Raw genomic sequence first — 12,267 nt, 5'->3', positions numbered from 1 at the left:
CATGATTTCACGTCACAGGACGCATGTTGCCAGACGGCCTCGCAGAAACGCAGTGCTTCGTTCACACGCCCAGCACAGATTTGATCCTCTTGGCTTCTCCTGCATTGTTGGGAAACTTAAAAAAATTTTTTTTTTGAAAATGAAATATTGAGCGTTGATTTTAGTTAGTGGAATTGAGCATTTCCCAGGTGTTTTTTTTAACCATTTGTTTCATATTTTGTTAATTTGCCTGGTGCTTTACCCATTTCTAGTAGGAGTATCAGTCTGTATTGTTATGGAAATACTTACTAAGGATAGTAACCCTTCCGCTGTTGTAGGGGAGGAGAAGACCTTTGTCCGCTACCCTCCTAGGCTCTGTGGCTGGGGCCCTGGGAACTAGACTGAAGGCAGCTGAGCAAGAGGGGACCGGGGTTCATTGCCAAGTGGAGCCGGGCGCACAGGAGCGCTTGGGGACCAGTAACTCAAAGGGGTGGTCAGAACTTGGGCTCACATCTTAACAGAAGGACAGTCCGTTTGTACAGAAGTGAGGAGACAGAAGAAAAGGGGTTGAGGCTTTTAGGGGTGGCAAACTTGGGAAGGAAATATATGGGGGAACTAACGGAAGATGAGGGTTGTTTCAGTGAGGTTGTTTTTAATTTTTATCTTATATTGGAGTACAGCTGATTTACAATGTTGTGTTAGTTTCAGGTGTACAGCAAAGTGATTCAGTTATACGTATTTTTCAAATTCTTCTCCCATTTAGGTTGTTACAGAATATTGAGTTCCCTGTGCTGTATAGTAGGTCCTTGCTGATGACCTGTTTTATATATAGTAGTGTGTACATGTTAATCCCCAGCTCCTAATTTGTCAGTGAAGCTGTTTGCAGACGCATCTGGGTGCCAACTTTGTCTTCACGGCCATAGGACTTCCCCGGGGAGGGGGTTTATGGCCTTCATTTCTCAGAAGCCTCTGCTTTTAGGCAGATAGGGACGCTCTGAGAAGGCTTCTTTCCGAATCTGCTGATTCTCATTTGCTCCAGCTCAAAATCATCCTTAGGCCAACGTGGCATGTTTTGGGGGTGACCCATTCTGATCCCCCTTCCAATATATTTTACAAATTTATCTCTTTATAATTTTGTTTAAGTTTGTTTTTTGCGGTACACGGGCCTCTCACTGCTGTGGCCTCTCCCGTTGCGGAGCACAGGCTCCGGACGTGCAGGCTCAGCGGCCATGGCTCACGGGCCCAGCCGCTCCGCGGCATGTGGGATCTTCCCGGCCCGGGGCACGAACCCGTGTCCCCTGCATCGGCAGGCGGACTCTCAACCGCTGCGCCACCAGGGAAGCCCTTGTTTATGGTATTTTTGATGCAGGGAGGTTTTAAATAATAAGTAAAATGAATAATAATTAAGGAGTAACAGATAAACTGTTATAAAATCCATCATCTTTTTCTTAAGTAGTTTTTTTCCTCTTAGTTTTTATTCTCAGGGAGTCTCTCCACTTCAAATTCGATAAGTAATCTGTTTTCTTCCGTTTTCTTACGTTCTTGTTTTGCATTTGACTTTATCATAGTATCTTCATTATTGCTGAAAATAAGATTATCTTCCTCATCTCCCATTTATTTTCCATCTTCTTTAGAAACTTCATTAGTTTCCTTGATGAATATTTCTCCCCTCTGGCAAGTCAAGCAATTAGATGATTCCCTTGAAAATAGTATAAATTTTATTTCTTTTAGCTTATCTTTAAAATATATAGGTAGGAAAACAGTCTACCAGATTTTCTGTAACCACTGCCTTTTTTTTGAAAAACAGAACATGTGCAGCTAAGATTGAGATCATAGTCTAGGGTCAGTTCCCTCAGCGTGGAGCATCACGTGGCATCACAGTGGACCATCCCCGGTCCTGGAACAACGGCAAGGGAAGCAGGCGTCAGACTATGAAATGGGGCCATGACGTCTCCGCTTTTGCGATCTTGTTAAACCTGCTGACAAAGTGCTTGACTAGAGGGCTGTTCTCATTGTTGTGAAGGGAATGGATTTGAGGGATTAATGCATGGAGACCCCTGTGTTAGTTCAGTGGGGAGGCCCCCTGTCCTCTCGCCCTGCACACTCCTTCCCAGGGAGATCTGGTCATAAAATCAGTGCTTGCCGAATTGCAGAAGCAGCTGAGAGCTGAGCCTCCTGAAGGGTGCCTGGAGCAGCTCCCTAGAATGGCCTGTCCAGGGACTGGGTCACAGCTAGGAGGCGGGGGATTCAGGAGGTCACTGTCCAACCCGGGCTCTGGGATCACACCTCGGCCACCTGCAGACCAAGCCCTGCCTGATGTGACCACCAAATGGATGTCCCACCTATTCCTGCCTTAACGCTCTTCCTAATTCAAGTTACCCTGGAAATTAGATCTAGGCTGTGCGCTGGAAGTTAAGTGCAGATGACGGGCAGAACCTCAGTTACATGGGAGAGCTCAGCAGTAAGGGAGCCTGGAAGTGGTGTTTTCCAGCCCACACTGCGGGAACCCGCACCAAAGGGGTGATGAGCGAGCCTCCTCACGCGTCCCCATAAATCAGGTTGTCCATAACAGAGGTGGAGTGGGGGGTGGGTGCCAGGTACGCTAGGAAGGAGCGCCCTCTGGCATCGGTGATTGACAGGTGTGAGAAACGGGAGGTGACAGGTGATGATGTCAGAGACAGAACCTGTGCCACTGAATCCTGGCTGTGCACAAGTTAGGTTTCTTAACGTCCCTTAGCCTTTGCTTAGTGAAATGACCGATTGCCGCGTCTTATCGATAGTGGGACAGATTTCGAAAGCGAGGTGATCTCAGAGCTTCTTCATACTTCTGAAATTCTTCTGGAGGTTGTAGGACATCTGAGCATATTTTATTTTCATCAGAAGTGGGGCGATCGGACAAGGGATGCTGTCCCCGTGGATTCCCAGCCCTACCTCACCTTGTTTACGGAGTGGACCTCAAGGGGCCTCCAGGGTTTAGGGGTGTCCAGCAGACCCCGAGCAGGAGGGACTTTATCTTGGGGAGCCCGCTGGGGTCTGGAGTGGTTTTCTTGTTGACTCAGAGATGCTGTCTGCTCCGGTGCCTGATGGAGGGGTTACGGCGCCAGGTGGCTGTCTTGTCCTGGGTCCTCCCCCCACCCCGCCCCCCAGGCTGAGGACCGCTGGGCCAGCGACACTGCTAACCAGGCTGCCGTTCCCTCCTGGCCGTGGGAGCGGTTCTGTCTCCCTCAGCTGTTTCAGTTTTCCACTCCCGCCTTGTTAATTGATAGGGATTGCACTGAACATCTGACTAGGTAGCAACTGAATTGGGTCATGGCTGCCCAAGGCCAGGGCGAGTTATTGTTCAGGGGCCTGAACCCACAGCAGTGTTGGCAATCCGCTCCCCGCCAGATGCTTTTATGAGAATCTCTTTTGTCTCCTGGGCGCCTAATACAAGCAGAATGTGCTGCTTGGCATCACTTAACCTCAAATAAGCTCATCAGTGAGCAGTCTGGGTGGAGACGGGAGTGACTGATTCTTGGCCACAGAGCCAGCAGCTGGTCCCCCTTCCTCCCCTCCCCCTCCCCCTCCCCCTGGCAGCAACCTGGGGCTGGGTGTGTCCTTCTGCTGCCAAGCACGTGCCAGGCTGAGGTGCAGGAAGGTGTGATGTGATTGGGATTGTAACCATTGTAGGTGTTGTAAGCATCTCCTGGCCCGGAGGAGCCAGATGGGCTGGTGGATGTAGCTCTTAGCCTTGGAAATCAATTGCTTTGTGGGTAGAGTCCTGTGCTGGGCAGAGTGGAGAGAAGACAATTCAGAAACAGCCTCAGAATGTGATAAACCAGGCTGGGGAGACAGAACGTACACATACGGGTACTTCCGTGAGTGCTGGTTTTCCAGGCTGGCCTCCACAAGCCCCCTTAGCTCACGCTCTAGTTTCTGACCCGGCATTTGCTGCACAAAGCGCTGACCAGCCCTGCTGTGCATGTTTCACGCGGCCTTTGGCCTCACACTGCTCTTGGGGGTTGACTGTTCGAGCCCTGGCCCAGGCCTGGGAAGCTCATTCACTGTATTCAAAACAGCAGGGAAATGACAGGCCAGGGCGGCATCGTTGTCACCTGGGCGGCTTGTCAAACTGCTTGCTGTGCTTCCTCCAGAACTTCCCGTTCGGGGTCTGGCGTGGGCCCGAGAATGTGCCTTTCTGACGCCTTCCCAGGTGATGCTGATGCTGCCGGTCCCTGGGCAGACGTAGGGGGATGTCATCCCTGGAAAGAACACCTGTATCTGAATTGTTAATGATGAGATGACGTGCAGCTAGCAGTGACGGCCCTGGATGTGTCCCAGGGAGTCCAGGGAATGACGTGGCGGGCGGCCGCCTTCCTGCTCTGTCCAGGCTGGCTGGCCCCTCCCTTCGCAGTGGCTGGTGCAGAAGCTCGGCTTGTCCCAAAGCCCGTTGAAGCCGAGACCCCTTTTGTTTGCCCCTCGGACCCAGACGTCAGTTGCTTGTGGGTTGAGGGCCGTGTTTCCACTTGGACACACGTCACTTCGAGGGAACAGACGTGCATTTCTCTCTCACTTCTGCAAAAGGAGGAAGGAAAAATTGGAGGGTTATTTTTATTTGTTTTTCTAAATAATAAAGCTTAATTGTAAAGATAGTCTAAATGTTGTGTTCACCAATTGATTGGCTTTCTCTCCAAGTGGAGAGAAAGTGGCTTTAGGATGTAATATGGGAAAACACAAGGGACATTGATGAGGAAAAAAAGTAAGAATGCTTAGTTAAAATTGATATTTCAGTATTCACTGCTAACCCTCTTTATTTTTAAGGCGACTTATAAAGTTTGGGGAGTTTTTTGGGATGGAAACACAGAGGTTGCTTTCAGTTTCCTCGTGTTACTGTGATACCCCATGCAAAAAGCTGGCAGGGGCTTTCCACCTGCAGGGCCGCGTGACAGCTGTGCCAGGGATGGGGGACTCCTGGCCTGCGCTGGCAGGATGGAGGGAAGACTCATCCGCAGATTCATGGGGGGGTGAGGCCCTGCACACTTTTATCCTCTGTCCCGGGCTAAAACGTTACCCCGCCTTCTGTGGGCAGATTTATATTTCTCATTGTTGGATTTTCAAAAGCATTGAAGAGACTCTCAGCGGTATGTGTGACACAGCCTGTAAAGGGTGTCATGACCCTGAGCGCAGTTATGTGTTGCCCTTATGATTGACAGGTGGCCTCTGTGTGTGTTTCTCTCTGATCTGTTTTCTATTTGCCCCTCTCTAGTGGGATCTTGTGTGTGATAATGCCTGGAAGGTCCATGTCGCTAAGTTCTCCTTACTGGTTGGATTAATCTTTGGCTACCTGATAACTGGATGCATTGCTGACTGGTAAGTACCCACATGCCCGCCGCACAAACCTGGGAGCCGCAGCGAGCCTCTGCTGCCTAGCGGGGCACGGTCGGTGTGAGCTCACCGTGACCGAGGCTCTCCTCTGCCCTGGTGCTGGTGGCAGAGCAGAAGGCTGTAGCTGCCACCTGCAGCATTCAGAATGAAAGGAATTGGCCGGTGCACAGAGCAGACCCTTTTGAAGTGAGAATCTAAATTCATTGCAGTTCCCCGGCTGCTAGAATCTAGCAAAACCGGCTTGCAGCCTGCAAGCCCACGTCCTCCTGACCGTCAGAGTGCAGTTAGGAAGAGCCTGGGGACGTGGCTTCGAGGCTTTATGGGCCGGGCCCTGAGCGGGTGGATATACGAGAGGCGTCAAAAGATGGGGAGAGGACACGGCGGACTCTCTTCACCCCCGAGAACTGGGCGGTGGGGCCGTGCCCATGAGCTCCCTGAATGCCCACAGATCTTAGAGAGGGACAGTCCTTGTAGCTGGCTTGGCCAGCAGATGCCTGTGCGGGTCCACAGGGAGCTAGACCTTGAAAAGTGGACAGCATGTGCATAATGGCTGGGCAGTGCAGGCAGAGGGGCGGTGACCAGAGGCGAGAAGGAATACGCTTTACGTGGGTGGGTTAGGGGCCAGGTGTGTGGTTCAGGGTGAAGTGACAGGTTGTTCGGAGGGCGATGGGGGCAGTCATGGTAATAATAACAGCGACCATGGTAGCACCCCTCGCTTACTGGCTGCCTGCAGTGGCCGGGCACCGTGCTGAGTGTCTCCGTGGATTAGAATATCCCGTCCTCATGGCACCCCGTTGGGAAGGTACTCTTATTACCCCCGTCTCATGGTGGAGAAATGGAAGCACGGACGTTTAAGTAAAATCCCCAGGTTCACTCAGCTTTTAGTTCGGAGAGCCAGGATTTGAGACTAAGCTGGTGGTGGCCCCAGAGCCTGGCTCCATGGGTGTAGACAGCTGGCTGGTGGTACTCCAGAGAGCGCCTGCGGGGACAGAGCGGCAGGGGAGCCCAGGGAGGCCCCTTTCAGGTCTAGAACTTTCTTCCCCAAGGCTAGCGCCTATTTTGGGAGTTCCTTGCATTAATGTGAAGTGTGAGTTCCTGAGTGTTCAGAATTTGCTTAATCATCGTTTGGAAGTGCTTTTTAAGGACATACTCCCTGGAGACGGCAACAGAGACGCTGTCAGTGATCTCTGGAAACCCACAGCCCGCCCTCGCATGGGGTTTGGTGGTGGCTTTTCTTGGGGAGTGGAGGCGGGGAAAGGGCGAGGGTTTGGGGTTTTGTTTTTTTTTTTTAAACCAAATCCTTGAGCTTAAACGTCTTCAGAGTGAGCTATACTGACCTAAAAGATACTCTAATCCCAATGTTTTAACCACAAAGACTTTTGTTTCCTAGAAACCTGCATTGAAATAGGTGGGGAAGGCTATGGTGATATAACCACGTCACTTCTTCCTAAAAACACGGACTTGACGGAGGTTTTAGTGTCCCGATTCCTGAGAGATTTAATAGGGGAAGTAAATACGGACCTCGAGCAACAGATCTGTGACGGTTTAAATTGCTTAGACGGGGTTTTGTGGTTTCTTCCTTCTGGCCCATCCACGCCGTTTGGCCTCCCTGACCGCACGCCAGGCCTGGGGACAGAAGACAGGAGAGTCTGGGGTCTCCCTTGGCGAGCAGCCAGAGTCTGGTGCCGTGGCCGCTTGGCCAGGGTCGCCGTGGTGGGCAAGGGGCACTGGGGGGTCAGGGCGGGCAGCTCGTGCTGGGGCTCCCTGCACGTGTGAGTGGGCCTCAGTTCCAGTTTGAAAGTTTGGTGTTTTCCACCCTTGCCTGATTTACTTTTGGCATTTTACTCCCTGCTAGAGCCTTACTTCAAAGGAGATAAACACATGTAGAGGGGAGCCCGGATTTCACAGCCCTTGGCACCGTTTCACGGCTGTGTAGGGAAGTTGATCCAGTCCTAGGTTAAGCTAAGACCGCAGTCAGCGTCTAAGAAAACTTTAAAAAGTGACTGTTTTCCACACACGTTCTATCTGGGACCGGACAGTATGTACGGTCACGCGTTAGTTCACATGGAAGAGGGGGACCGGCCTGGTCAGTGGCTCTCGCCCGATGACCTCGTTCCCCCCCCCCCCGGGTCTTTGGCTGGACATCCTGCATGTCTCGCCCAGCCGGTCCCGGGAGGCTGCCTTTATGGGCTGCACTGCAGGCCCCCTTGTCCTCTGGCTCCCGGCTGAGCCTGGCCAGCGGGGCAGAGGCCGGGGGTGGGGGGGCGCGGGGAGCACAGGCTGGAGATGTGAGGGAGGGGACAGCAAGGTGGCAGCATTTCCCTCCCCTGCTTGGTCTCTGTAGAGTTGCCATCGTTCGGGGCCCCCCTGCCTGCGCCCCGTCTCTGAGCTCTGGACTGTCCTTGCTCCCCACTCCCTGCTGTTGGCAGCCCCAGCCTTCTCTCCCAGCTTGCCCCCCGCTTTGTAAATAATCCCTCCGTTAAAGTCTCCTCCGAGTCCTCCGTTTGAGCGGGACACCTGTGTCCTGTGGAGACCCTGTCATATTTCTCTGGGGGCTGTCATGGTTACCAGGCACTTGGTGGCTTGACTGACCTGACTCGCGGTCCTGTAGTTCGCGCCAGGCTGAGCCCAGGGTGCCCGCAGGGCTGCAGGACCCCCTGGGGGTGCTAGGAGAGAATTCACTGCCTTGCTTTCTCCACCTTCTCGCGTTCCTTGGCTCCTGGCCCACTTCTAGTTTCCGAGCCCGAGATGGCTGGTCAGGTCCTTCTCACAAGGTCATCTCTCTGGTTCCCTGCAGCCGGGACAGGCTCTCCGGGTCCTTAGATTGGACCCACCTGGACAGTCACCTCACCTCAGGCCCTTCACCTTCGTCACGTCTGTACAGCCCCTTTTGCCTTGAGAGGTGACACAGTCACAGGGTCTGAGGATTAGGACCGGGGCCCCCCCGAGGCCGTTATTCTGCACATCACAGATTTGGGGGTGCGATTTTACCAGTCAGCCGGTGGGGGAGGGCCCCAGCTCTGGGGCAGCCGGTGCGCACGTGAACTCCAGGGCTTTCTAAATCACTTGCACGTGTCTATACCCGACGGCCCTTCCTGAAGAAAGCACAAGCCTCGTTTGACGGAGCCTCGTCTTCCTCAAGATTCCATCCTTCCTCAGGGAGCCTGGATTCGGGGCTGCGGGGTTCTGACCCTGAGGACCATGTTGGCCCCACAGTTCCTAACACTGATTTTCACTTAATGATTTTAACAACCATTTGGGAGGGAAAGATTTAGAATCATTTCTACAAGTTAAAAAAAAAAAATCCAGGATCTTTCCTAAAGTGTCAGGACAGGGCAGACCATATCTGGTGGGCGACAGGGACGCAGGATGCGGGAAGGGGACCCACGAGCTGCTGGGTGCCCTGTCCGTCATCCCTGTTAGCGATCCCAACACACTGTGATGCAGGACGATTATCCCCGTGTTACAGAGAAGGGAAGTCGAGGTAAACAAAAATGGGTAAGTTAGACTTTGTTTTCCTTCATTTTAGGAGACCAACTAAGCCATGCTTAAATTTATTTCTGTAAACGGGTTGGGTTTGGACCAAACTACCTATAGAGTCTTTGCTGATGAGGACTTAGTGGCTCCAGCACAAGTCAGGGGAGGTAATGGCTAAAAGCTCGATAAGAAGGTTGACTTACGTTGCGTTGAGCTCACAGCCTTGCTGTCCTTTCTCTAAACCAAAGCGACTGACGGGGCTGCTCAGAAGCCTAAGGAATTCTGAATGAAACTGTGTCCTGTAGTTCCCGCCCCCAGAGTTTCTAGAAATTACATCCATCCCCTGCACAGGGCAAGACCGTGCACTCCTGAGTGTTGCTTTTTTAAAAAGCAGCTTTATTGAGAGATAATTTACATACCATAAAGCTCCCCCATTTTAAGTACCCAATTCAGTGAGTTTTAGTATATTCACAGGGTTATGCAGTCACACCACACGCCGAGTCTACACCATTGCCATCTCCTGCCCATTTGTAGTCACCGCCATTCTCACCCCAGCCCTAGACAACCACGAATCTACTCTCCATTCTCTCCATTTGCCCTTTCTGGGCACTCTGCTCTTAGGTAGGTGCCTCGTCCTAAGTCCAGGTGTTTGGGGTACCAGGCGTGGACTTTGTTCCCTTGGCAAATGGAGTCCAGTTGCTCTGTGAGCCTTCCTTCCAGTTCACTCTGGCTGTGTCACATTCATCTGTGTGGTGGAGGGTTCTGCTCTACTTGGGACACATGGCAGGTTGGGAGGGATGGAGAACAAGGGCCTCCCCATCCCAGTGGGCCACCGCTACCCAGCCCCCCCACCCTGGGCCACGCCTAGAAGCACATCGCCCCCTAGTGGTCACCGAGCTCTCACCGGCTGGCGCTGTGGCCCACCAGCCCAGGGTGCGCGCTGCCGTTTCCCGAGGTGCAGAGGATGGGCCCCTGGGGGCTTCACTTTCAGATCCACACCCGTTGTGTACAGGTCAGGCTACCTTAGTTTAGCCTGTGGTCCCTTAAATTTCCTTCTCATCATACAGTTGAAACCAGTCGGCAGCCGGCTGGGCCCTGGGCTCCACCAGGCCACGGGTCAGGTCGGGCCAGACTTGTTAACAGCCCAGAGAAACGGCTTGAAGCCGCTTGCCTGGGGTCTGTGTTGACCCTGGAGCCACTTCCAAAGGTTAGCAGCTTCTCAGGACATTGAATGTTGGGCGTGTCAAGGTTGGTGTTTGGGGAAGGTGTCATTGATTGTGTTGAATTATCCCCCATGTACTCACTCGGGCACAGACTCGCCAACAGGACTTGGTTCCCGTCTCTCTGGTCTGTTGTGCGGTACTGTTGACCTGTGTTCCCTAATCTACAAGTCCAGCGGGTGCGTGCATATACCCCGGGGGCCTTCTACCCCTGGGCCTCCCCAGGTGGGTCCAGGAGGGATACAGACTCAGTGCGGTGCTCACCCGGCACCCAGCGAGCACGGCGGTCCCAGGGATGCCGTGGCGTCCGGCCGGCGGCCCCACCCGGCGGTGGCGGCTAACCGTGTCCCTGTCCGCGTGCAGGTCCGGCCGGCGGCCCGTGCTGCTCTTCTCCGTCATCTTCATCCTCGTCTTTGGACTGACCGTGGCGCTGTCTGTGAATGTGACCATGTTCAGCACGCTCAGGTTCTTTGAAGGATTCTGCCTGGCCGGAGTGATTCTCACCCTGTACGCGCTACGTAAGTAGGAGCCTTCACGGCGGGTCTTGAAGAAACGAGGGGACGTGTGGCCGCTGCGTGCGAGGTTCGGGAAGGGTGTCTGCGCGCTGCGATTCGGGGAGGCGGGGGGCGGGCTGTGGAGGCAGCAGCTTCTGGAGGTGCGGACCACAGGCCTCATCTGCTGTGAAAGCACTCGTTCCCACGTTGTGTCTCTAACCCTCCCTTCAGCCCGAGCTCAGGCTCAGGGCCCGTCGGAGGGCGTGGGGGGCTGCATCGTGGCCCGGAGAAGTGGGGATCGGCCCGCAGTGGGCGTGGACGGGCTTCTGCTTTCCCCCGGGATGTTCTGTGCTCGCGTTCCGTGCACTGCCAATCCTGGACGTATCCGGGCATCCCTGCACTCGGTTCCGGAAGAGCATAGCAAGTGCTTGCTCCAGTGTGCTCCGACGGGCTCCTCAAGAGTTTCCCTTGTCTTTTTTTCTTTAAGACTGTGCCAGGTCCAGGCTTCCCACCTCCCCACGTGGCTTAAGTGGTCTGGGCTTGAACCCTAAGCGCTGGTGCTGGGAGAGCAAACGGCAGTCTCTTTAGGGTGAAGAAAATTTCCATCGTGTCTGTGACCTTTTAACTCTCCTGTCAAGGATGGTTGTCTCCCTTCTTTGTAGTTGGTGGTTTCTAGCACAGGGCCACAACCCCACAAGGAGAAGGAAGGCTTTAGGCATTTACTTATTTTCTAGTTTTATACTTTTTAATCATTGTGGAAAGAACTGTTAGGACTAATGTAAGATGATTTATGACATGTTTTCTTTTTCTTTCCCTTTGACAACATAGGATAGACTAGGTAGCAGTTTCCAGTGGGGTCAATAAGGGTAGCTCTGATTATCTTAAGTACGGCTCTGTTACTTTAGTCTGTGGTCCCTTTAAATAACACTTTTAGATGGCCTGGATTTCGTTCCCTTATTGTAGAGAACAGAACTATAGTCGATTATAACGTAGCTTTATAACCACAGAGAATAAAAGGGCTACAGAGGTGTTCTCCTAAAGTCACTGTGGACAGTTTTGTTATCTCCTTCCAACACTGAATTGAATTGTGGTTTCTTAGAAGTCACCATTTCCAGGTTATTTGCATTTATTTTGGAACCCTTGCTCTTGGGGGTTCTTAAGGAATGTGCGTGTTCCAGGGCAGTGGGTCGAGGGGATGGCTATTTGGAGGGTTTGTTTCTTTGAACAAACGTTATGGGCGTGGGGGTGGGGGGGGTGGGCTTGAGCGCTTCCATTCAAGGTGCCTGGGCCGTGCTCCATCCCTGCCCACCCGTCCGTCTGTGCAGAGGAGCGGCTCTCGCGCTCGTTCTGGAGGAGGCTGCGGGCCCTGCTCTCAGGCCCTCCGGTCCCATGTTTGTTCAGGTGCGTGGGCATCTGCTCTCCAGGCCGCCATCCCCACGGGGCTCTGGTTCCCACAGGAGGACATCCGTCCTTTGCTTCGTCGAGGACGCTGTTCCCGGGGACGGCTCTGCACACTGGCAGAACGGAGCAGCCACGCTTCAGGAACTTAGCAGAGGAATAACCTCCGTCTCACCACCCCGGTACTTAGCCACGTTCGGTGGAGAGAACGTGTACGGAAAAGAGCCTTAAAGCAAAGCTGACATGTCGGCTTTATCTTGCGTGCTAACTGCTGACAGAGACCTCAGAGGACCCGGGAGGACCCTTGGGGCCCAGCGGGAGAGGAGCCTGACCTG

The 12,267-nt window shown here is 53.3% G+C and overlaps 1 protein-coding gene across 1 annotated transcript in view; it reads left to right on the top strand.

Moving 5' to 3' along the window:
- The window catches only part of SLC22A23 (solute carrier family 22 member 23), a gene marked incomplete at its 5' end in the record, with an annotated part of 146,123 nt that overhangs the window by 29,618 nt on the left and 104,238 nt on the right, over positions 1–12,267 (top strand). The window contains 2 exons of the mRNA XM_082662979.1: positions 5,225–5,328; positions 10,404–10,558. Of these exons, the coding sequence (XP_082519105.1) occupies positions 5,225–5,328; positions 10,404–10,558 (259 nt within the window). The remainder of the gene's footprint in view (positions 1–5,224; positions 5,329–10,403; positions 10,559–12,267) is intronic.

This window comes from Grampus griseus (genome assembly GCF_964374135.1).
Source record: "Grampus griseus genome assembly, chromosome: 10".
Lineage (NCBI taxonomy): Eukaryota > Metazoa > Chordata > Mammalia > Artiodactyla > Delphinidae > Grampus > Grampus griseus.
The sequence above is the reverse complement of the archived record's forward strand: the minus strand, read 5'-3'. Positions and strand labels throughout refer to the sequence as shown.